This window comes from Bombina bombina, chromosome 3, assembly GCF_027579735.1.
Source record: "Bombina bombina isolate aBomBom1 chromosome 3, aBomBom1.pri, whole genome shotgun sequence".
Classification (NCBI taxonomy): Eukaryota; Metazoa; Chordata; class Amphibia; order Anura; family Bombinatoridae; genus Bombina; species Bombina bombina.
In genome coordinates this window covers 1119296700-1119323581 of record NC_069501.1, presented here as the reverse complement: position 1 = coordinate 1119323581, position 26882 = coordinate 1119296700, and the positions used below count along the sequence as shown (strand labels likewise).

At 40.4% G+C, this 26882-nt stretch overlaps 1 protein-coding gene across 1 annotated transcript in view; it reads right to left on the bottom strand.

Moving 5' to 3' along the window:
• Positions 1-26882, bottom strand: part of SLC46A3 (solute carrier family 46 member 3) — a 77304-nt gene that overhangs the window by 30421 nt on the left and 20001 nt on the right. Inside the window, exons 3-4 of the mRNA XM_053708478.1 lie at positions 24940-25807; positions 13507-13590 (exon numbers count right to left, since the gene is read on the bottom strand). Coding sequence (XP_053564453.1) covers positions 13507-13590; positions 24940-25807 — 952 coding nt within the window. The remainder of the gene's footprint in view (positions 1-13506; positions 13591-24939; positions 25808-26882) is intronic.

Here is a 26882-nt window from a genome sequence, read left to right as displayed (position 1 = left end):
ACTATCCTCGATAGGAATAGTAGTGCGCTTGTTTAGAGTAGAAACTGCCCCCTCGACCTTAGGGACTGTCTGCCATAAGTCCTTTCTGGGGTCGACCATAGGAAATAATTTCTTAAATATAGGAGGGGGAACAAAAGGTATGCCGGGCTTTTCCCACTCCTTATTCACTATGTCCGCCACCCGCTTGGGTATAGGAAAAGCGTCGGGGTGCACCGGAACCTCTAGGAACTTGTCCATCTTGCATAATTTCTCTGGAATGACCAAGTTGTCACAATCATCCAGAGTAGATAACACCTCCTTAAGCAGTGCGCGGAGATGTTCTAATTTAAATTTAAATGTCACAACATCAGGTTCAGCTTGTTGAGAAATTTTTTCTGAATCTGAAATTTCCCCATCTGACAAAACCTCCCTCATGGCCACTTCAGATTGGTGTGAGGGTATGACAGAACAATTATCATCAGCGCCCTCCTGCTCTTCAGTGTTTAAAACAGAGCAATCGCGCTTTCTCTGACACGTAGGCATTGTGGATAAAATATTTGCTATGGAGTTATCCATTACAGCCGTCAATTGTTGCATGGTAATAAGCATTGGCGCGCTAGATGTACTAGGGGCCTCCTGCGTGGGCAAAACTGGTGTAGACACAGTAGGAGATGATGTAGTATCATGTTTACTCCCCTCATCTGAGGAATCATCTTGGGCAATTTCATTATCTGTGGCAGTACTGTCCTTACTTTGTTTGGACGCTATTGCACAATTATCACACAAATTTAAATGGGGAGACACATTGGCTTTCATACATATAGAACATAGCTTATCCGAAGGCACAGACATGTTAAACAGGCTTAAACTTGTCAATAAAGCACAAAAAACGTTTTAAAACAAAACCGTTACTGTCTCTTTAAATTTTAAACAGAAAAACACTTTATTACTGCATATGTGAAAAAGTATGAAGGAATTGTTCAAAAATTACCAAAATTTCACCACAGTGTCTTAAAGCATTAAGAGTATTGCACACCAATTTTCAGAGCTTTAACCCTTAAAATAACGGAACCGGAGCCGTTTACAAATTTAACCCCTATACAGTCCCAGCTATAGCCTTTGCTGTGACCTAACCAAGCCCAGAGGGGAATACGATACCAAGTGACGCCTTCTAGAAACTTTTCCAGCTACTTTCAGATCCTCACACATGCATCTGCATGTCTTGCTCTCAAAAAACAACTGCGCAGTAATGGTGCGAAAATGAGGCTCAGCCTACAACTGGGAAGGCCCTCCCTGACTGGAAAAGGTGTCTAACATAGTGCCTGCTGTTAAAAAACGTTCCCCAAGTTTATAAATGAGAATTATCAGCATAAACATGTATAAAATGCCCAAATAAAGCAATCGATTTAGCCCATAAAAGTGTCTACCAGTTTTATAGCCCATATTAAGCCCTTTATTCTGTTTGCTTGACTAAGAAAATGGCTTACCGGTCCCCATGAGGGGAAATGACAGCCTTCCAGCATTACATGGTCTTGTTAGAAATATGGCTAGTCATACCTTAAGCAGAAAAGTCTGCTAACTGTTTCCCCCAACTGAAGTTACTTCATCTCAACAGTCCTATGTGGAAACAGCAATCGATTTTAGTTACTGTCTTCTAAAATCATCTTCCTCTCACAAACAGAAATCTTCATCCTTTTCTGTTTCAGAGTAAATAGTACATACCAGCACTATTTTAAAATAACAAACACTTGATAGAAGAATAAAAAACTACATTTAAACACCAAAAAACTCTTAACCATCTCCGTGGAGATGTTGCCTGTGCAACGGCAAAGAGAATGACTGGGGTGGGCGGAGCCTAGGAGGGACTATATGGCCAGCTTTGCTGGGACTCTTTGCCATTTCCTGTTGGGGAAGAGATATTCCCACAAGTAAGGATGACGCCGTGGACCGGACACACCAATGTTGGAGAAACAAAACATTTTTTCCTTATAACCAGTTTCCCAGATATATATAATATATTTGTATATAATATTTGTATATAATGTCCTGATTCTAGGAATACCCAATATGTCAGAGTGTCCAAGTAATTTATAACAAATATAAGCTAAATACTACAAAGTTTGTATTGGTTTAAATGCTAAAATTGTTTTGCTTAGATTGTAAGCTAAATAAAGTGGTCCCCAAGGTCAAAACTGTTGCACAAAAGTAAATATTTGTCAAATTTAGACCCCAGGTTATTTAGCTATAAGTATTATAAAATTAAAATTAAATTATAAAAAAATAAAATTATGAAAATGAACGCTTGTTTAACATACGAGAGATACAAAGGATTAAGACAATCTATTGATAACAAACAATGGCTTGTCATTTTTTACATGTGATAAATGTAACTGGCTGTATATATGTACAGTTGCAAGAAAAAATTGTGAACCCTTTGGAATTATCTGGATTCTGTATTGATTTCTCATAAAACTGCATCTCCTAGATGAATTAAATTTAGGTCCGACCACCGGAGTTACGGGCGGGAGCCGTGGACTCTCCTACCCACAATGGAAATAAAATTATCAGGTAAGCATAATTTATGTTTTCCATCTAAAGGGGAGGAGAGTCCACAGCTTCAATTATTACTTTTGGGAAAAAAATACCAAAGCTTTAGAGGACACTGAATGAAAACGGGAGGGTAAAAATGCGGACCCTAATCTGAGGGCACCACAGCCTGCAGAACCTTTCTCCCAAAAACAGTTTCCGCAGAAGTAAATACGTCAAATTTGTAAAACTTTGTAAAAGTGTGTAAGGAGGACCAGGTAGCCGCCTTACAAATCTGCTCCATAGAGGCCTCATTCTTGAAGGCCCAAGACGAAGCTACAGCTCTAGTTGAATGAGCCATAATCCTCTAAGGAGGCTTATGTCCCGCTGTCTCATAGGCCAAGCGAATCAAACTCCTCAACCAAAAAGACAAAGAAGTAGAAGTGGCCCTTTGCCCCTTGCGTTTCCCGTAATATACCACAAAAAGAGATGTAGACAGTCTAAAATCCTTTGTAGCCTGAAGATAGAACTTCAAGGCACGAACCACATCAAGATTATGAAGTAACCTCTCCTTAGAAGAAGAAGGGTTAGGACACAAAGAAGGAACAATTATTTCCTGATTGACGTTACGGTTAGACACCACCTTGGGAAGAAATCCCAAACCAGTGCGAAGAATCCTGGATACCTTCACCTGGTGCCAAGGATATCCATGCTTCTCACACCAGGACAAGTAAGTCCTCCACACCTTATGGTAGATGTGACAAGTGACTGGCTTCCTTGCCTCAACTAGAGTGTCAATCACACTTTCAGAAAAACCTCTATTGGCTAAGACTAAGCATTCAATTTCCACGCAGTCAGCCTCAGAGAAACGAAATTTTGATGTTGAAAGGGACCCTGTTCCAGCAGATCCCTGCGACAGGTTAACCTTTATGGCGGAGAGGATGACATCCCCACCAGGTCCGCAAACCACATCCTCCGCGGCCATGATGGAGCAATCAGGATGGCCGGAGCTTGCTCCTGTTTGATGCGTGCCACTACATGAGGTAGAAGTGGTAACAGTGGAAAAATGTAAGCTAGGCTGAATCCCCAAGGCACCACTAAGGCATCTATCAGCTCTGCCTGGGGATCCCTCGACCCGTATCGGGGTAGCTTGCAATTGAGTCTGGACGCCATGAGATCTATCTCCGTCGTTCCCCATCTGAGACAAATCTCTGCAAACACTTCGGGGTGAAGAGACCATTCCCCCCGGATGGAAGGATTGCCTGCTGAGAAAGTCCGCTTCCAAGTTGTCCACACCTGGGATGTGGACAACTGAAAGCGAGCAGCTGTGGGACTCCGCCCACTACAAAATCCGAGACACCTCCCTCATTGCTAGGGAGCTCCTTGTTCCTCCCAGATGGTTGATGTAAGCCACCGAGGTAATGTTGTCGGTCTGGAATCTGATGAAGCTTAACGACCCCAGAGGAGGCCACGCCCTCAGAGCATTGTAGATTGCTTGAAGTTCCAGAATATTTATCGGAAGGAGACACTCCTCCCGGGTCCATTTTCCTTGTGCCATCCTAGCACCCCAAACAGCTCTCCATGCTGCGAGACTCGTGTCCGTGGTAACTATCTCCCTGTCAGGGTTTTTTCCCTGCTTTGTTTGCCATGTGCTGCTGGCAGCCATTTTACTCACCTCTCTTGCTGACTCTGGTGCATAGTGTGTGATGCTGCTCATTTCCTGCATGCCCATTTATGGCCAGACTGGTGTACATCATCCGTGTGAGACAGGTTGCAGTCTCAGAATTGTGATGTCATCACTTATTATTTAAAGGGCCTCTGTTCAGTATGCTTTGCTCTTGCATTGTCTCAGACCTGTTTGTGAGTTCCAGTTCCTGTGTATTACCTGGCTGTCTGACGTCCCTCCTGGTTTCTGATCCGTGGCTTGTTCCTGACTCTGCTGTTCTCCTTGTTCCTGATTCCGGCTTGTCTGATTACCAGCTCTGGTTTTGACTCCTGGCTTGTTATTTGACTTGTGGACTTTTTATTATTTTTTGTTATTAATAAAGGTGTGATTATTTTTGCACTTCTCATCTCAGTCTGATTCCTGGCACCCTGACATTACGCAAGGGCCATGAATCCTGATGGTGCTAATAATCCATCTTTACCTACTATCATTTCCAGGATGGATGAACAGGATCACCGCTTGGATCAATTTGCACTAGCCCTGCAAACACTGCTGACTCGCACTGCACATTTGGACCAAAGTGTCCTGCAAGTTATGGCTGCTCCTGTTTCCGCTGCTGCACCTAGTCCTACCAGGGACATGTCCGGTTCTGCACCTCTACCTCAGCGATATGGAGGCGATCCTATTCAGTGCAGAGGGTTTTTGAACCAGATGGGCATTTACTTTGAGATGTTACCTCAGGCGTTTCCCTCTGACAGAGCTAAGGTGGGATTTCTCATCTTATTACTCTCTGACACAGCTCTTGCCTGGGCTAATCCCTTGTGGGAGACTAATAAACCTGTGATTTCAAATTACCCTGAATTTGTGGCCTCCTTTCAAAGGGTATTTGATGTTCCGGCTCGCTCCTCCTCTGCTACTAAACGACTCATGTCCATTCAGCACGGTACAAGATCTGTTGCTCAGTATGCCATTGAGTTCCATATGCTTGCAGCAGAGGTAGGTTGGAACAATGAAGCCCTTGTTGCTTCCTTCATTCATGGACTCTCTGATGCGATTAAAGATGAAGTTGCTGCCAGAGATTTACCAGAGGATCTCGAGGCATTGGTGTCTTTTTTGATCCTAATTGACATCAGACTCAGAGAGAGGCCCTCTTTCAAGGAGCGCTTGCGGAAGCCTCCTGTTCCGTTGTCTCCTACGTGTTTGTTCCCACCCATGCCTCCCTCTCCTCCCATGCCTCCTGGTCCTGAGTCACCAGGTACTGCTGAGCCGATGCAGTTGGGATTCACGCGTCTCTCCACGGCGGAGAGGGCCTTTAGGAGGAGGGAGGGGCTCTGCCTCTATTGTGCGTTACAGGGCCACCTTTTGAAGTCTTGTCCTACATGGCTGGGAAACGCTCACACCTAAGGTCCTGTCGGGGGCAGACCTTGGGTGGTTTATCCTCGTCCCCGGAACTGCTAAAGGAGAAAACTTTGGTCACGGTTGTCCTTTCCTGGGTGGACTCCGGTGCTGCGAGCTATTTCATTGACAGTGCTTTTGTATCAAAGCACTCCATTCCTGTTTTGCCACAGTCCGTTCTTCTTGCTATTGAGGCCATTGATGGCAGGTCCCTTCAGCCCGCACTCATTACTCACGAAACCGCTCAGTTATCCATGGCTGTTGGGGCTCTCCATTTTGAAACCCTCCAGTTCCAGGTGATAAATTCTCTGCATTTTCCAGTTGTTCTGGGTTATCCCTGGCTCCAAAAGCACAATCCCAGTCTAGACTGGTGCAGGTCCAAAATTTTGCCGTGGTCTCCGCAATGTATTTCCACTTGTCTTCGGAAACCAGTTAAAGTCGTGTGCACTTCTTCGGTATCTCAATTGCCAGAGGAGTACCGAGAGTTCCTAGACGTTTTTGACAAGGTGCGTGCCTGTACGTTGCCTCCTCACCGATCTTACGACTGTGCCATAGACCTGCAACCCGGAGCCATTCCTCCTTGGAGCCGGGTTTACCCTCTGTCTGTTGCAGAAAATTGTGCTATGGAGGAGTATGTTGCTGATGCTCTGTCGCGGGGGATCATCCGCAAATCCTGCTCTCCTGCAGGGGCTGGCTTCTTCTTTGTGAAGAAAAAGGGTTGCGAGTTAAGACCATGCATCGATTGTCTTAATAGTCTTACCATTAAGAATGCTTACCCTATTCCGCTCATTACGGAACTCTTTGAATGCCTCAAGGGAGCTACGGTCTTTTCTAAACTTGATTTGAGAGGAGCGTACAATCTCGTTAGGATCAAGGAGGGTCACGAATGGAAAACAGAATTTAACACCAGGAGCGGGCATTATGAGTATCTTGTAATGCCCTTTTGCCTATGTAATGCTCCTGCTGTTTTCCAAGTATTTATTAATGATGTCCTACGAGATATGTTGCAACAGTGTGTTGTGGTGTATTTAGACCACATCCTCATACACTCACCCACACTTGAGGCTCATCGTTCTGATGTTACACGGGTTCTTCAGAGATTATGTGAGAACGGCCTGTTTTGTAAACTCGAGAAATGTGAGTTCCATCAGACTCAAGTAACCTTCCTAGGTTATGTTATCTCCATTGCAGGGTTCTCCATGGATCTTGAAAAGTTGTCTGCAGTTCTACAGTGGCCTCGCCCAGTTGGTCTTTGGTCTATTCAACGTTTTTTGGGTTCGCAAATAACTATAGAAAGTTTGATAAAAACTTTTCCTCCTTGGTCAAACCTATCACAGACATGACCCGTAAAGAGAATGAGCCACTCCATTGGTCACCTACTGCCATTAAGGCCTTTGATAGTCTTAAGACTGCCTTTGCTGCCGCTCCAGTTCTGTCTCATCCTAACCCTGTCCTGCCTTTCGTTCTTGAGGTCGATGCATCTGAGACTGGAGTAGGTGCCCTCTTGTCTCAACATCCTACGCCTGACGGTTCCTTGCATCCGTGCAGTTTCTTCTCTAAGAAATTGTCTCCAGCGGAGTGCAATTATAAAATTGGCAACAGGGAATTACTGGCTATAATTTTGTCACTAAAGGAATGGAGGCATCTTCTTGAGGGTACTAGCGTCTAGTGCTTATTCTTAATGACCACAAGAATTTAACTTATCTATCTGAAGCAAAACGTGTGTCGCCCCGACAGGTCAGATGGGCGCTATTTTTGTCTCGGTTTAATTATGTGGTCTCCTACCTGCCTGGTAGTAAGAATGTTAGGGCTGACGCCCTCTCTCGACAATTTTGCCTCCGTCCAAGGAGGAGTCTGTACCTTCTCCAGTTATACCTCCTGACTATATTTTGGCTACCATACATACTAATTTGACTTCTCCCTTGGGAGAGAAGGCCCTGGCAGCACAAACCAATGCACTTCCTGAGAAATCTAGTGGTAATTGTTTTGTTCCTGAGAATCTTCAAACTAAATTTTTGCACACTTACCACTATCCTAAAGCCGCAGGTCACCCAGGCAAGAACCAAATGATTTGGTCTGTCACTCAACAATTCTGGTAGCCAGGTCTTCGTTCTGATGTTGCTGTGTATGTTGCCTCCTGCTCAGTTTGTGCACAGAATAAGACTCCTCAATGTCTTCCTGTGGGTCTTCTTCAACCTATTGCTAATGGTGAGCATCCTTGGACACATCTTTCTATGAACTTCATTGTCGAGCTCCCTGTTTCCAATGGCAATACTGTTATCCTTATGATGGTTGACGGCCGTTTTTCTAAAATGTCACATTGCATTCCCTTGAAGAAGCTGCCTACCGCTCAGAAGCTTGCTTCAATTTTTGCCTGGGAGGTCTTCTGTTTACATGAGTTACCCAAGGAGATAGTGTCGGACCGGGGTAGCCAGTTTGTCTCCAGATTTTGGCATTCCTTTTGTGCTCAAATGGGGATCCAGCTTTCCTTCTCCTCAGCATATCACCCTCAATACAATGGGGATGCGGAACGTTCTAATCAAGCTCTGGAACAGTTCCTCCATTGCTATGTCTCAGATCACCACAATAATTGGTCTGAACTGTTACCTTGGGCAGAGTTTGCTCGTAATAGTGCTATTAATGCTTCCTCCAAATTATCCCCGTTCATGGCGAATTATGGGTTTCAACCATCCTTGTTGCCCGATTCATTCATGTCTCAGGGTATTCCGACTTTGCAGGAGCATCTCCGTTCCACGTGGGTGCAGATTCATCGTTCTATACAGCGCCAAAAGTTCCAGGCTGATCGTATGCCTGCGCCTTCCTACCAGGTTGGTGAGAGGGTTTGGCTGTCCTCCCGCAACTTGAACCTTCATGTGCCTTCCAATAAACTGGCTCCCCGTTATGTTGGTCCTTTTTGAATACTCCGACAGGTCAATTCTGTGGCCTACGTTCTTGACCTTCCTCCTGCAATGTGCATCTCCAATGTTTTTCATGTCTCCCTCTTGAAACCATTGGTTAGTAATGGGTTTACCACTGTGTTGCCTCGTCCCCATCCTATCTTTGTTGACAACCATGAAGAATATGAGGTCAGCAGCATTATTGACTCTCGTATGTCCAGGGGCCGCGTACAGTATTTGGTTCACTGGAGAGGCTATGGTCCGGAGGAGCGTTCATGGGTTCCCTCCTGTGATGTTCATGCTCCTGCCCTCATCAGTGCCTTCCATGCCCGTTTCCCCAATAAGCCTTTTGTCCTCCCATGGGGGAGGGGTCGTTGAGGGGAGGGTACTGTCAGGGTGTTTTCCCTGCTTTGTTTGCCATGTTCTGCTGGCAGCCATTTTACTCACTTCTCTTGCTGACTCTGGTGCATACTGTGTGATGCTGTTTATTTCCTGCACACCCTTTTATGGCCAGACTGGTGTACATCATCCATGTGAGACAGGTTGCAGTCTCAGAATTGTGATGTCATCACTTATTATTTAAAGGGCCTCTGTTCAGTATGCTTTGCCCTTGCATTGTCTCAGACCTGTTTGTGAGTTCCAGTTCCTGTGTATTACCTGGCTGTCTGACATCCCTCCTGGTTCCTGATCCCTGGCTTGTTCCTGACTCTGCTGTTCTCCTTGTTCCTAATTCCAGCTCATCTGACTACTCGCTTTGGCTCCTGACTCGGCTCTTATGACTATTCGCTTTGGCTCCTGACTCAGCTCGTCTGACTTTCAGCTCTGGTTTTGACTCCTGGCTTGTTATTTGACTTGTGGACATTTTATACATTTTTGTTATTAATAAAGTTGTGATTATTTTTGCATTTCCTGTCTGTCTGATTCCTGGCACCCTGACACTCCCAGGACGGTCTCAAGAAGGATGTCCCTATGGACAGATGCTCCAGACGTATCCACCAAGAGAGGGAGTCCCTGGTCCGAGCATCTATGGATACCCGCTGTGATAGATCTGAATGATCGCCGTTCCACTGTCTCAACATGCACAATTGAAGAGGTCTGAGATGGAAACTGGCGAAAGGGATGACGTCTATGCTGGAGACCATGAGCCTGATCATCTCCATACACTTAGCCACCAAAGGGCTCGAGAAGGACTGAAGGGCAAGACAGGTGGACGCAAACTTTCTGCGTCGTTGGTCTGTGAGATATATTTTCATGGACATAGAGTCTATTATCGTGCCCAGGAACTCCACCCTGTTGCTGAGAATCAGGAAACTCTTTCCTGAGTTGATCTTCCAACCGTGAGATTGGAGCAAGAAAAGAAGAGCCCTCGAATCATCCTCTGCGAGGCTGAACGACAGCCCCTGGACTAGGATGTCGTCCAAATAAGGCGCCACAGCAATGCCCCTGGATCTGGCCACTGCAAGAAGCACCCCCAGAACCTTTGTGAAGACTCTCGGACTGTCGTTAGACCAAAAGGGAAGGCCACAAACTGGAAGTGTTGGTCCAGAAACACAAATCTTAGGAACTTGTAGTGGTCCCTGTGAATTGGAACAAGAAGGTAAGCATCCTTCAAGTCTATTGTTGTCATGAACTGTCCCTCTTGAACTAGAGGTAGAAAAGATCTGATTGTTTACATTTTGAACGATGGAACAGCCAGAAACTTGTTTTAACACTTTAGGTCCAGATTCGGGCGGAATGTGCCCTCCTTCTTTGGAACCACAAAAAGGTTTGAATAGTACCCTAGACCCCTTTCTGCTCGGGTACTGGTATGATAACACCTAGAGAGGAGAGATCTCTCACACATTCTAGAAAAGCCTCTCTCTTTTCCGGTCTTGAAGACAGGTTTGACAGTAGGAATCTGGCCCCAGGCGGATTGAACCTGAAGCCTATCCTGTAACCCTGGGCGACAACCTCCAGAACCCAAGGGTCCTAAACATCCTGCAACCAGGCTTCGGAGTTGAGAGACAATCTGCCCCCTACTTGGTCCGGAGACCGGTCAGGGGGCCACCCCTTCATGCCGATTTTGTCTCAGCAGGCTTCTTGTTCTGCTTGGACTTGTTCCAAGGCTGAGCAGGCTTCCAAGTTCCCTTGGACTGATCCACTTTCGTGGCAGGCTGCTGGCGTTTGGCCTTGTCCGCACGATAGGAAAGCTCACTTGCCTCCTGTAACCGTGGATATGATCAAATCCAAACCTGGATCGAACAGAATCTTTCCTTGAAAGGGTAGGGACAACAGCCTCGACTTCGAGGTCATGTCCGCAGACCAAGACTTTAGCCACAGAGCAAAATCCTGAAACCTTTGCGTTCAGGCGAATAATTTTTATATTGGTGTCACAAATGAAAGAATTGGTGACCCTTAAGGCCTTAATCTTATCCTGTATCTCGTCGATGGAAGACTCTTTTTCGACCATATCACCCAGGGATTCACACCAATATGTTGCAGCTCCGCGAACCACGGCTACAGCCGCTGCTGGTTTAAAAACAAACCCTGTGTGCTGAAACATTTTCGCTAACATGTTTTCTAACTTTCCTCGAGGGGAATAGTTGTCTGCTTTGTGAGCGTGGAAATAGCACCATCCACCTTAGGGACAGTCCCCCACAGCTTGAGCTGAGATTCCATGACGGGGAACAGTTTCTTAAAGAAAGAAGAAGTGGAAAAGGAAGAACCTAATCGCTCCCATTTATTCTTAATAATATTAGCCATCTTAACAGGAACCGGGAAGGTCTGGGGCACCACCCTGTCCTTGTATACCTTATCAAGCATAGGAATCAAAGGTTCCTCCGAAAGCTTTGGTTCTGGAACCTCCAGAGTAACAAGCACCTGCTTCAGAAAAAAGCGCAAATTCTTCATCCTAAACCTAAAGTCAGGCTCCTCCGCAGCCGGAGGATGAGATGACACGGACTCCGACCCAGAGGGAGCCTCCTCCGAAGAGTTGGAGTGGGACTCATCATCGTATAATGCCTCTGGCAATTCCATAGGAGTAGACGACCCCTGGGTCTGGCCACCCTGATATGCCCTACGCTTGCGCTTAGCAGAACGTGGTAAGGCATGGATAACTTTCGATACCGCCGTTTGCAGTTGATTCGCAAAATCTGACAGCCAACTAATCTCTCCCGTAGGAGTAATGGTTGAACCCTGGGGCGCTGCATGTACACTCGGAGATGAAAGCAGGGAACGCACCTCACGGAATGGGGAACCCTCAGAGGTAGACGGCTCAGTAGTACTAGACATCCCTTTATTTTTAGATGTCGCAACCTTATAGAGGCATGTGGAACAAAGTTGAGCAGGCTGATCTACAAGAACCTACTCACAATAAACACAGGCATGAGACTTTGAAAACGCGTCATAGTCCTCCATAGCTTGCTCTTTTATTATGGACTAGACAACTTAATAAACAGGCACCTTTATACTCCAATGGCTGGGGCACTCACCACCTCCTATGACCCGGACTACAGAAACGGATTCATCTCCTGCACCGCTGATCAACAGAGGAAGTGGAGACTGCCACACCCGTTCACATGGGATGTCTCGCAGGTACGCCCCTGCACTAAGGAGAAACGCGCCGAAACCTGCCGCATAAATACTCCCAGAAGTCAACCTGAAAGTTCCACTATGGCCAGAGCCTCATTTCGCACTTAACACAGCAATAACGCAATAAACAATATCATGTATAACCCCCCCCCGTTCAATAATCCCCTTACCAGGAATATTAACCCTTGATTCTCTAAGATAAAAGGCGCCACACTGTGGCCCTGTCTTCTGTGTTATCATTATCTATAAAAAATAAAACGATCTTACCAGAATCTATGCCGTGGAACAGGAACACGGCCCTTCAAGTGTGACAGGTAGAAGCATTGCTTTTGACATAAACTTGAGTGTAGAAAGCAGGCAGCGAAACTCGTCAACGCTGATTGCTTGTGGAGCTGTTAATATGAGTTGGGATGGTTTAGCAGAAAGACTCTCCCTGCATCTCTGGACTCTGACTTTTACCCAGGCTCTTACTGAGAGGCTGACAAGATTACTTAAAACTCCAGTCCCATTCCGAAAAGTACTACCCTCCATAAGAAACTACTCAGAATCTTCGGCACTTCTCTGTCATCCTCCTGTGAAGAAAGTCAAAGAATAACTGGGGGATGAGGGGAGTGGGGGAGGTATTTAAGCCTTTGGCTGGGGTGTCTTTGCCTCCACCTGGTGGCCAGGTTCTTTATTCCCAAAAGTAATGAATCAAGCCGTGGATTCTCCTCCCCTTTAGATGGAAAGTACAAATATGTGGGTTGACAGTTTCAGAACTGTTAAAGGGATAGTCTAGTCAAAATTAAACTTTCACGATTCAGATAGAGCATGCAGTTTTAAACAACTTTCTGGTTTACTCATATTATCAATTTTTCTTCGTTCTCTTGGTATCTTTATTTGAAAAAGCAAGAATGTAAGCTTAATAACTGCCCATTTCTGGTCCAGCACCTGGGTAGTACTTGCTGATTGGTGGCTAAATTTAGACTACATACATTCTTTCTTTTTCAAATAAAGATACCAAGAGAATGGGAAAAAAATGATAATAGGAGTAAATTAGACCGCTGCTTCATAACTGCTGTTTCCGGCGAGCCTAAAAGGCTTGCGCGGAAACAGGGGCATCAAGCTCCATTCGAAGCTTGATAATTCGGCCCCATTGTTCCTTTGTGATGTGTTCCTGTATTTCAGTGACAACCCAAATCTGACACATAATCAGCTCTATAATCCTATCACTATGATAAAGTGCACATCTATAAACCCTACTTAAAGTTAATAATTATATATTTTTTTTTTTATTTTGTAAATAATATAAGGGAGGTGTGATCACCCACTTTATACATTTTTATTTTATTTTTTACTAAAACCATCATTAATTTTCAATGGATGAGAAGAAAATGTTATAAATATGTGTCCCAGTTAACACTTCACCTTTTTGCAAACTACAATGGAATGCAGTTCAGTGTAAACAGAAACCTTTTAAAGTACTTGACTCACCTTGTTCAGTTTCCAAAACCACTTTAGACATCATTGAGCGTAGCACAGGCAGAGGCATAGCAGCAAAAAGAAAGGGAACTCTCACTGGAAACAAAACGAGATGTAAGTCAAGAAGCAGTTAATAATCCTACAACAAAACACGTATTGTGTCCTCTGATGAAAATACAGTTTCAATAACCCTGTGTAAATTTTAAGCACACTTAAAACTAAAAAAAAACCTAAAAGAATGTACTGAATTAAAGGGATACGAAACCCCACATTTTTATTTTATGATTCAGATAGAGCGTTTTAATTTTAAACTATTTTCAAATTTACTTTGATTATATCAATTGCTTCATTTTCTTGTTATCCTTTGTTGAAGAAGCAGGGATGCACTGTTGGGAGCTAGCTGAATGCATTCGATGAACCAATAACATGAGTGAATAAGTGCAGCCACCAATCAGCAGCTCCTGTGCCTAAGTAGGTATCCCTTTCAATGGACACCAGTAGAACAAAACAAATTAGATAATACAAGTAAAATGGAAAGTTGTTTAAAATCACACGCTGTCTGAAGCATGAAAGAAAACATTTGTGTTTTATGTCCCTTTAAATTACTATATTCAGCAACAGTATGTTGATCTGAGTCACACTGTTTATTATATTACCAATAAATAACATGTTTTGATGTGTCTTATTACTTTGTAATTACTATGTTTATTACTAGATATGTAAAGCTTTATATAAAGTCTATCCTAATTTTATAGTATAAATTTTAAAGGAACATTTAAGCCAAAAAAAAGTATCTCATGATTCAGACAGAAAATTAAATTTTAAACAACATGCGAATTTACTTTTATTATCTAATTTGCTTCATTCTTTAGATATCCTTTAATAAAGAAATAGCAATGCACATGGGTGAGCCAATCACACGATGCATCTATGTGCAGCCACCAATCAGAAGCTACTGAGCCTATCTAGATATGCTTTTCAGGAAAGAATATCAAGAGAATGGAGCAATTTAGATAATATAAGTACATTAGAAAGGTGTTTAAAATTGTATTCTCTATCTGAATCATGAAAGAAAAAATTTGGGTTTAATGTCCCTTTAAGGAAAATATTATCATTTTCGGAATTCAAAGAAGCGTGTATTTTGAGATATTTGTCTTCTACTTCTATTGATTTCTATATTGTACTAAGAACATTAATAAAATATTAGCATATTGGAATTAAAGATAGCTGTAACATTAATGTGCACTAACAAAAACACTTGTTTTAAAGGAAAAAGCAGAAGAATGACACTGTTTAATTTGAAAAGGTATTGAATAAAAACACACACAAAAAAAGAGATTGTTCTCATTTTAAACCAGATCATTATTCCATGCACATAATAAGAAGAAGAACCAACATGACTGGTTGTGTTGAGCAGTGATCAACATTGCACAAGTATCTGCTTATTTATTGATAAATACAAGCATTGAATACTGTAGAACTGCATAATCAACAGGTGGATACTAAAAAGACAATGCAATAGCACTTAGACTGAATTTTAATAAAGCAATATATTTTTTTCTGAAAAATTAAAAATGTACTTATTTACGTACTAATTTTGTATGTTCTGTATTTTTTGAGTTTCATGTCCCTTTAAGTTAACAAAACAACTAACCCCTTGAATTTGACACGATTGGCAGGTGGATTATATTTGGTTTCAATGAAGGTTGTGGAACCCATGGCCCACAGCCCATGACATGGAGAAATGACACGTTGCATTGGCTCTCATCCTTTTCTTCTTCTCCTATGTAGTGCTGTAAGCATAAGTAGAAGCAAGAGAGCAAATGGAGTCAAGGAAGCTACAGGAGACCTGAATATGATATAAGATCTGATGTTGATAGAACCCCTTGACTGACAAAGGATTGTAACAAATTGTTTAGAAATTCATTGCAGCCTTCTCCGGCCACCAGTGGGTTAAAATATTTGCTGGGGCATGCATCTGTCTAAAGATTGATGTGGACATGTGACTATTTTTAAAACAATTGCACCTGCTCTGAGGCAGATATGTCCTTAAAGGAGGTGACATGCATCTCGTATGGTCTGGTGTAGCATTGTTGCCAAAAGTACCTGGTCTAAAGTCTGATGTTGACATGTAGAGGGCACTAAAGAGTCCTGGTATGGACATGCAGCTAACATTAAGGGGTGCACCAGGGCATGCACTGGGTCCCAGTCTTGGCATGTAGAAGGCTGCTGAGGAATGCACCTAGTCAGAAGTCTGTAGTGGGCATGGAGCTTGCATTACAATAGTTCCTGCTATTTTCAAATGACTGAGTACACACAGATCTATTAGTGGGAGTGTGAATAAGAGTTTATTGTTGTAACCAATGCTCCTGATAGCAGACTTGTTGTACCCAAACAAACGGAGAGCTTCATGCTCTGTTCTGCTATTATAGTTACACATCTCAAGCTGTGAACCAGTCACAGACAACAACACACACTGCTACATATCTGTATAAACTGTATCTTTCACAGCCAGACTATACTACTAATTTGGAAGTTGAGACACTACTTCCTCATATTATAAGAGGAAGTTGGTTGTCTGTTCACAAACTACAAGTTTGACAGATCACAGTCTCTCTGGCAATACATGATCATAGCAACAGTCTTCTCTTACTGCTACATGCTGAACACTGTGTGAGAGGATAACAAGGGCTTGTTATTAAAGGGACATTCCGGTCAAAACTGATATGCACATAGATGAATTACATCTTTGAATAGAAACATATTTGCAATAAACAAGTACAGTATTGGCAAAAATGCTTCTAGTAAAAGTTATCACTGTTTTAGTGTTAGCATTTTTTTCAGCACGTGCATGTGAAGCATAGCTAGATATTCTCAGTGTTCCAGCATTTTAAATACTGCAGCTGTTGAGAGCACCAGTGGGGCTTGTATCATGTCAGTAATTAACAAACGGAGTCATGACCAGTTTGTACAAGCACCAAAGGATCTCTGAGCAAGTGCTGTGATTAAAATGCTGGTGCATGGTGCATACATAAAAGGACACCGATTCCAAATTTTATCTTTCATGATTCAGATAGAGCATGTCATTTTAAGCAACTTTCTAATTTACTCCTATTATCAAATTTTCTTCATTCTCTTGCTATCTTTATTTGACAAGCAAGAATGTAAGTTTAGAAGCCGGCCCATTTTTTGTTCACAACCTGGGTTGTCCTTGCTGATTGGTGGATAAATGCTGTCCAGGGTCTGAACCAAAAATTGGCTGGCTCCTTAGCTTAGATGCCTTCTTTTTCAAATAAAGATAGCAAGAGAAATAAGAAAATTGATAATATGAGTAAATTAGAAAGTTGCTTAAAATTACATGCTCTATCTGAATCATGAAAGAAAAATGTTGGGTTTAGTATCCCTTTAAATGCACTTTTGAAACAGCTATAGCTTTTATTAGAAGCATTTTTGCTAATACCAGTATGTTACAAAAATGCTTCTATTCAGAACTGAAATGCATCCATGTGGATTCCATTTTGGCTAGAATGCCCCTTTAAGTAGCTGAGAAAGTAGACAGAATAGCATTGTATATGTGGGTTTTATAGACTTTTATTTAGAAATGTTTCACTAAAATAGCAGTGATTATTGCTGTACTCCTAATTAAATAAATTATAAAAAAAACTCCCAGAAATCTATAGGGTGTTTCCCCTAACTTTCCTCTTCCTGTTTCTATTTATTTGGAATTAGTGCAGATCAGAGACTTTGGATCTTCAAAGATGAGTCATGCAGACCTACTTGTATGCATGTGCAACGCTGAAGAACAAGGAGCACTGTGATTATGCTATAGACCCTTATTTAAACTCAAGTAAACCTGCTGTTCGAATAAAAACTCGCCTCAAAATCAGGAGGTGGTATTCAAAATGAAGTAGTCGGGCTGATATATACGCAGCTAATCAGCTAATGCGTGAAATGTTGCAGGAAAATATACCCTGCTGCAATATTTCACGCTTCAGGCAACTATACTGGCTTGGAATGCTGTTAAAAAATTTAGAATACAAAAACATTTGTGTTCTCGCTGCCACCTACGTGCTGGTAAGCACCATGGCACATAGGGGAGGAAACAGAGCCAGAAAGAAGTGAAGAAAAAAGTAGTTGTATATCCACAATACATCATTTTTGTTTGGCCGTATTTTTTCCTGCATTTTGTTTTTGAGTATGCCTCAAAATATGAAGTGGAACCTGCATTAAATGATGTGGCACATCTTTTTGCATAAAGGCCATAGTTAGAGCCTATACGGGTCGTACAGCACCTGTCTGGCTATACAGTCCATCTTCTTTACATTCAAAAAATTGTATCAAACTATAACTTCCCAACACATAGAACAAGATCCACTGTCAAGGTCACTAGTATTACAAACACACCTCTATTAATTTTTTTAAAATAATCTCACTACCAAAACAAAAATAGCAGTTAAAGAAAAATTAAATGAAAATGAGCTATCCTTGTTCACTTTGAAATAGTGAGACTCTACACTTCTATATGAATTTCACATGCTTGAATGAGGCCTTAGGGCCATATGGTCTAAAGTTCTTTGCTCAGGCGAGATGATCCAAAAGGTCTCATCAGTAAAGCGAGGTCCCTCAAATAATTTTATAAATACAAATTTTACCTTGAGTAATGGTTATCTCACTATGGGCTAGATTACGAGTGGCATGCTAACTGTTGCGAGCGGGGTTTATCACGGCTCTTTGTGCGAGTTGGCAGTAAACGTTGAAAGTAAATGTGTTTGCTTGAGCACAATTTAATTTATTACACATTGGGTTAGCGTGACTTCAGAGCTCTGGTTAATTGTTAACGCGAGTCAAAAAAGTTGCACATTAAAATTTGTGCTCCATTAATAATCTAGCCCTATGTAAGGTTATGTATGTGAAATATTTTTTTAGAAGAGCTAAAAATCCCAAAGATTTCTCTCCATGGACCCTAAGTGGCAAATCTGAACCGATTTCTATTAGTTTATTGTCTATTTACTTTATTTGATTTCTTTACATTTATTGACACTTGTTTAAATCGTATGATTTCATTTACACATTTATTATACATTTTCTGTTAAACAGATGCCCTAAGAGCAATGCATTCTGTGTTGTCTGTTTTAATGCACCTTAGCTGGATTTTAATCAATATTAAATATTGGTTTTGTGTCTGTACCGGTATTGCAGCTTTGGGACTTTCTTGTGCATGTGGGGTCCGATTTTTGGGATTGTGAGGAATCTGAGTTGGAAACAGCAACAGATAAAGTGTGATATCATCAAGGCAAATAGAAGCCACTGGAAATATTTTTATACTAAGCACCTGATTCATTGGGTGTGTGCACTGTTTAAGTCACTATAAGTGTAGTGTCACTTTACACCACAGGACATTTCAGAGTATATTAGATCAAGGGGACACAGCATTGCTAGATAGATAAAAATAAAAAACACCAGACTAGTGTAATTTCATATACACTTTAATAATGTTACCACCTAAATACCTTATCACATGAGAGCTGTGAGAATTTGCCAAACAAATTCAAGGAATACTGTTGTTCAGTTCATTCACTGGCACTAAAGCAAGTCCTATATTATATGGAGTAGCAATAATTGTCTCGATTTCTAGAACAGTATTGCTAAATGCACTGCAGTAGCTCCTTGTACTAATCAGCATAAGCTGCGTTGGAACCCTTGCGGGGCAGGTTCGCACTCTGACTTGGCGTAGAGAAATCACCCTGAACACACTCGCACCACTACTGAATCTCACGTTTAAATAAAATTACTAAAATACTTTTTGTAATCTACTTTCATTATTTATTGTATCCACTTTTTATCTGTTACTCAAATATACAATCCACAAAAAATGTGCAAAAAGTGCTTTTTAAATGAGTCGATACCATTTTCATTGTTTCAATGAAATGATTGAATTCTCTGTTGGTTCAACAAAGGTTTATGTGCTGAATGTAAAGTAAGGATGGGTACACGTCAAAGCTCCCCAGCAGGATGTCACAGAGGCTGGTGGGGGAACTTCATTCTGTTGTGGTGTTGTAAATGCATGTGGGGGGATAATGCAGTGAGAACATTCGGTCCAAGCACAGGTACCAATTGGGTGTCCTGTAAGAACACAGGACTCGTCTTTGCTCTTCCCATACGCTAAGTGCAGCAGTACCGGCTTTTGTCACTTCCTGCTGTGGAACGGTGGCTCTTACATGCCCTATGCCTCGACATACTGCCATATAAAAGTTAACATTTATTCAGATGTTAAAACATTTAAAACTGCTCTGTTTGAATATATAGAACAACAAACCTTGCAGCTACCTCTTGTATTTTTTGTATCTGATGAAAGATAAGAAGCTATGTTTCAAAATTCGAGCTTACTTATTCTAACGTTTTTGGATATTTTTCACCAGTGCTGGTCACTGCATCTCTGACCATGTCAAAAGTAGATAAAAAGAGCCTTATCACATATGAAAATCACCCAGTGTAAATTTGGGTACAGTACAGAGAAAAGTAGAAAATATTTCAGAGACAGTGTCCACCACTAATAAAGCGTAACAAAAGTACCTCTCAGCTTATACACAGCAAACACTTGCATGCTAATTCCATAATAGGGAAGTTCTACATAGCTCCATTTTCAGCAAAGCATTTTGGTACTATTTTTGAATGTTGCCTATACAAACCCATTTATTTTTTTAGTTAATTTGTCTTCAACAATTACTGAGGAAAAATATAATGAACACAGAACTTCAGATGCTACACATACAAAACATACAAATAATAGTTTCAAACATAAGTGATCTTGCTTTGAAAATATAAAGGTTTGATTAAGTTACATAATTAATATATATATTAAAAATAAACTGTGACATTATGGGCTCGATTTATCAAGCCCTTCTCCTCTCTTCGACTGCACCCTCGTCTTCACCTCCTAGGTGGAAAATTGTAATCTCCCCTGTCTCGTCTGATTGACAGCTCCTGCCGTGCGTGAATGGCTGTGCGCAGGCAGGGGGCGGGGTTGCACGCAAGCGCAAAATAGCGTTTGTGTGCAATATTAAATTCGGGCAGCGGATTGCTGCCCGCCAGAGGAGAACTCGGGCAGACAGAGGCGAATATGTATGCCCCTGATTGCTAAATTAAGCCCTATATATAACAACTGTTTGCAAGTCAAATGTGTGCATAGAAGGATAACTTATTTAATCCAAGCCACAAAACTGAACTATGATATCTGATAAAAAGCAAAGGTTATAAAGATGTGAAATAAGATTACAAACAAAGTTATCCAGCTGTTTGCCCTTTTGCATCTATCTAGAAGAGAAAAATAAACAAATATTAATTTGCAAGTTGCAGCAGGTTAATGTTTTCAGCCTCTATTTTTTGTTTTGGAAACACTTCTGCTATATTTTTAATTCATACTACATCTCTGATTATTTAAAAAAAATACCGGTGACAACCAAAGGAAATACTTAAATGATGTAATGGCAACATTATATAATATAAATTAGTAGGTGAGAACCATTTAAGGTTAAAGGGACAAGAAAGTGATGAGTTAAAGGGACAGTAAAGTCAAATTTAAACTTTTATGATTCATATAGAGCATGTCATTTTAAACAACTTTCTAGTTTACTCCTATTATCTAATTTGTTTTGTTCTATAATATTCTTTGTTGAAAAGAATACCTAGGTAGGCTCAGGAGCTTCTTATTGGTGGCTGCACATATATGCCTCATGTTATTGGCTTACCCATGTGCATTGCTGTTTTTTCAGCAAAGGATACCAAGAGAATGAGGCAAATTAGATAATAGAAGTAAATTGGAAAGTTGTTTAAAATTCTAGTCTTTATCTGAATCATGAAATAAAAAATGTGGGTTTTATGTCCCTTTAACTAAATAGATCATTTCAATATCACTTTGTAGTAATAATTTGAACATTAATACAGGTTGTTTCTTAGAAAAACAAATAATAATAAAAGGGTCTTACAGCCAATCAGAGTCTTTATGAGCTGAGAGGTGCTGTTTTGATAGAAGCACTGCTGCGCATCTCAGTTACAGTGTGATACAAGCACGTTATTGTCCTTCAGCAAAAAGCTGCCTAGGAGATAGTATCATAAGCAAGTTATACCACCCTAGTGCTTATTCCGCACGACAGCTTTTTCTGCAAGTGATATTGGTACCTTCTGCAGCAGGTTTTTCCAATATTTATTCTCAGGGGCAGGAGACCAGCATGTGACATCAGGTGAGTAAATGTGCACTTGTGAGGTTTCTGAGGAGTCTAGTGTAAAGGTGACATTAAAGTTTAAATTCATTGAGCAACGCTTCACCTATATTTTTCCACAGTTTTGTTTGTGTGAGATGCCCAACAGACGAAACAAGAACTGCTAGCAAAAAAAAAAACAGAAAACACGCTTTATGTAAATGTTTGTGGCTGTAAAATATTTTCATGTATGTTATGGTTATGTAATCTTGCTGTATAAAATAAAAGGTGCCCCTGTGATCTACAGATGTGGTCAAGATTTTTCACCTCCACTTAGGCCCAGTATGCAGTCATAAACACTCTACTGCCCACTGTTGTGTCTTAAAGGGACACTAAAGTCAAAGTAAACGTTCATGATTCAGAAAGAGCATGCAGTTTTAAGACACTTTCTAATGTACTTTCATTATCAAATTTTGCAGAGTCCTTTTATCTATAAACTTTCTGAGGCGCCAGCTCCTACTTAGCTTATGCACAAGCTCACAGGGTATACATAAACTAGCCTGTGATTGGCTGATGGCTGTCACATGATACAGAATAAGAGTTATTGCATTGTCTTTTTATTATGCACTTGTTAATAATGCAAGTCTACTGTATTTAGTGGTCCTTTAAAGGGAGAGTCTAGTCAAAATTAAACTTTCATTATTCAGATAGGGCATGCCATTTTAAAACACGTTCCAATTTACTTATCATAAAATTTGCTTTGTTCTCTTGGTATTCTTGGTTGAAAACTAAACCTAGGTAGGTTCATATGCTTATTTCTAAGTCCTTGAAGGCCTCCTCTTATCTCAGTGTATTTTGACAGTTTTTCACAGCTAGATGGCGCTAGTTCATGTGTGCCATTCAGATAACATTGTGCTCACCCATGGAGTTATTTATGAGTCAGCATTGATTGGCTAAAATACAAGTCTGTCAAAAAAAAGTGAAATAAGGGGGCAGTCTGCAGAAACTTAAATACAAGGTAAACACAGAGGTAAAAAGTGTATTAATATAACCGTGTTGGTTATGCAAAACTGGGGAATTGGTAATAAAGGGATTATCTATCTTTTTGAACAATAAAAATTCTGGAGTAGACTGTCCCTTTGACAAATCTAAGCTCATATTCTTCTCTCATTTGTATATATTTTTTTTTCTCTCTCTCTCTTTCAAGAAATATTAAACAGTGCTCCTTTAGTAAAAAAAATCACATATGTTAAATCAAAGTAAACATACAACTTACTTGTTTTCTTGCAAAATAAGCTCTTACAAAATCTCAATGTAGCCATTGCCTTCTGGGAAATAAGAGAGCTTACATGTTGGCAATTTAGGTTGCATTCTACCTGTTCTGAGCATGGGCAAATTTGACTCCCTGTTTCTCTAGTATTTATTTAATAGTAAACCAGTTCATGTTATTCTAGAAGTTGACATAAAGCTAGATAAGCCTTCCTGTAGAGCCCCAAGCCCCTTTGAAAGGCTGTGGCAGGAAGTAATGGACACTGTACAAATTACGTTTAAAAAAAGAAATGAAAGGCAAAATGCATTGTAAATGATAATACATACTGCAATGATTTCTATCAAAGGAACATGAACCACAATTTGTTTATTTCATGATTTAGATAGAGCATGTGAATTTAAACAACTTTCCAATTTACTTGTATCATCTCATTTGCTGATTGGTGGCTGCACATTTATGTATCATGTTATTGGTTCACCCAATGCATTAACTAGTTCCCAGTAGTGCTTGGTTGCTTCTCCAGCAAAGGATACCAACAGAATGACTCAAATTAGATAATAGAAGTAAATTGGAAAGTTGTTTAAAATTGTATGCTCTATCTGAATCATAATTTTTTGGGGGTTTCATGTTCCTTTAAGTATAAGTCACTGCTTTTTTTTATTACAACAATGAAACAGACTGTTTCAAATCCCTTTAACTGTTTGTGTGGACTGTTTTATAGAGAGGGCTTTTTAAGTTTTAATTTGATTGTCCTGTAATGTTTCGAAGGTACTTTTATGATGCTGGTATCCATCACAGAGCAACTTGTTCTATGCAGTAAGAATAATAAGAAGATGCTGCTCTACTGAGTATCATAAAAAGTGATTGCAACTCACATACTGTATGTGATGAGGTATGGGTACAAATTTTTAGGAATTCCAAAAATCCTCAAGTTGCAATGTTACAGTTATTCTTTCCAGTGGTGGCTTGAGTGTACCCTGTAGAGTCCTGGACTGCAACGTTTTAAACAGATTTTCTAGAAAGTGATTGCTTGATCAGTGCAGTAACCGATTTATATCTGTCCTTAATTGATCTCAGCAAGGAGACCGGACAAACATACCCAAGAGACCTCTCAAGGAGTTGTGTCCCTAGATTGCAATACTTTTAAAACATGCATTTTATATCTATTGCAATGCAGTAACAAATTGTTGACATATTGGGCTCCATCTATTAATGTTTGGACGGAAAGGGTTTCCTATATGGGAACCTTTTCGCCTGTGATCATGGCTAGCGGCAGCACCTCATTAGCTGCATTTATCATTGCACAAGCAATTGCTTATGCAATGGTGCCCCCTGCTCTAATGCAAGAGCAGGGACAATCAAACAACCCGGTCAGATTAGTCTGCAGTGATTTTAATCTGGAATCTCAGAGCTGGCAAAGTAGTTAGGAAACAGCAGTCTTAAAGGGTCATGAAACCAACACATTTTCTTCCATGATTCAGATAAAGAATACAATTTTAAACAACATTCCAATTTACTTCTATTATGTAATTTGCTTCATTCTTTAGGTATCCTTTGTTGAAGAAATAGCAATGCACATGGGTGAGCCAATAACACAGGCATCTATGTGTAGCCACCAAGCAGCAGCAACTTAATTAGATATGATTTTCAATAAAGGACATCAAGAGAACAAAGCAATCTAGATAGCAGAAGCAAATGGAAGTTGTTTAAAATTGCACGCTCTTTCTAAATCATGAAAGAAAACATTTGGGCTTGTGTCCCTTTAAGACCACTGCATTCACAGCTTGATAAATTGTTCTCATGCTTTGCATGTATAAAAAAAAATAAGTTAATGCCCCTTTAACTTTTTTATCAACAGACCTATACATAGCAATAATGTGTATTGTTTATACAATAAACCAATAGCTAATTATATTACGTAGTGTATTACCCTGTAAAAACAAATGACTCACAATATAATAGAGTACAATAACTTACCTAACATCATGATAAGGGTTGTTTTTGCAAAAGCAGCCATAATTAATCCTCCGATACATGACAAAATTCCAATAAAAACAATGTATGAATCGTTAAGGCACCGAGAAAAAAAGTAAATCCCTAGAAAACTGCTTAAAAAGCAAAAAGTGGAGAATGCTGATCCCCATCCAATAAGAACTGAATCCCAACACAGAGGGGAATCCAGTTCATAAAGGGTAAAAAGAGTAATTGCTCCAAAGTTTGTAAACAAGTACGACATAAAGGCAAAAAGCAAAAGGTTCAGAACCAGCTTGTTTTTGGAAGATGAATGTTTAAATAGTAAATACACTCCAGAAAATAGTTCCTTAAATCCTTCTTTACTAAACACATGTTGCTGAAATTCTGACCTTTTTATAGTTTCTTCCAGGAAAAAAACAATATAGAGACAGTTGATTAAATGAAGTAAAGCTGGAATAGCAAGTGACCAGGTAAATCCTAAGCTTTTAATAAAATAGCCAGATGCTATACCAGCGACGCCACTTGACAATCCAAGAACCATATCAACAAAAGCTATACGGATATTTTTCTTTTGCGCATCTTTAGCTATGTCTGCTACGTATGAGAAGCAACCTCCAAGAAATGTTGCAAAGCTACCAAGAAGTCCACTAACTATAGACGAAAAGTATAAAGTTTCCAGTGGCAAAGAAAAAAAGGAAACGGTAAAATAAACAGAACTCGATAGTAAACCGCCAACACAGGGCAAAAATAATGATGCTTTGCGTCCATGTCGATCCCCGTAAGATACAAGAATTAAAGCCATTATGAGACTTGGAATAAGTGAACTTAAATCCAGTGTTGTAGAAAATATTGATGCTCTCTTCTGGACATCCTGAAAACAAACATAAGCATTATAAATAAGAATAATTCAAACAAAAAACTTAAAGGGACAGAAAACCCCAAAAATGTATATCAAGATTCAGATAGCCCATACAATTTTAAACAACTTCCAGTTTACTTCTATTATCAGTTTTGCTTCATTCTCTTAATATCCTTTATTGAATGGGCAGTAATGCACTACTGGGAGCTAGCTGAACACATCAGTAAGCCAATGACAAGAGGCATATATGTGCAGCCACCATTCAACAGCTTGTTCCCACTTTTTGAGCCTACCTAGGTATGCTTTCCAACAAAGGATTCCAAGCGAGCAAAGCACATTGGATATTAGAAGTAACGTGGAACGTTGTATGCTCTGTCTTAATTGTAAAAGCAGTTTTTTGGGTTTCATGTGCCTTTAAAAACAAATACAAAATAAACACAGTTTTAAAAGAGGCAGTAAAGTCAAAATTAACTTTCAAGACTCAAATAGAATGTTCAGTTTAAAAATAACTTTACAATTTACTTCCATGATCAATTCTGCTTAGTTCTCTTGTCCTTGTTAGCTCAGGAGCGTGCCTGTCTCTTAAGACATCTGGCAATGTTTAGAGCAATGTTTTATAGCTGCAAACACTGGTGCCATAGAATGTGATTTTAAAAAACTTTCCTATTTACTTCTGTTATCTTGATATAATTTCTTGAGTAGGATACCTAGGTAAGCACAAGAGCTTCTGATTGGTGGCTGCACATGTATGCCTCATCTTATTGGCTCAACCAATGTGTTAACACATAAGGCCTGATTATCTAAACTTCTCCGGTTCTGATGTGAGACAATGAAGTAAAATCATAAGCCACAGCACCATCTGTGGTGGGAGTACTGCACTGCACACAATATTAAAGGGACAGTCTAGGCCAAAATAAACTTTCATGATTCATATAGGGCATGTCATTTTAAACAATTTTCCAATTTACTTTTATCACCAATTTTGCTTTGTTCTCTTGGTATTCTTAGTTGAAAGCTTAACCTAGGAGGTTCATATGCTAATTTCTTAGACCTTGAAGGCCACCTCTTTTCAGAATGCATTTTAACA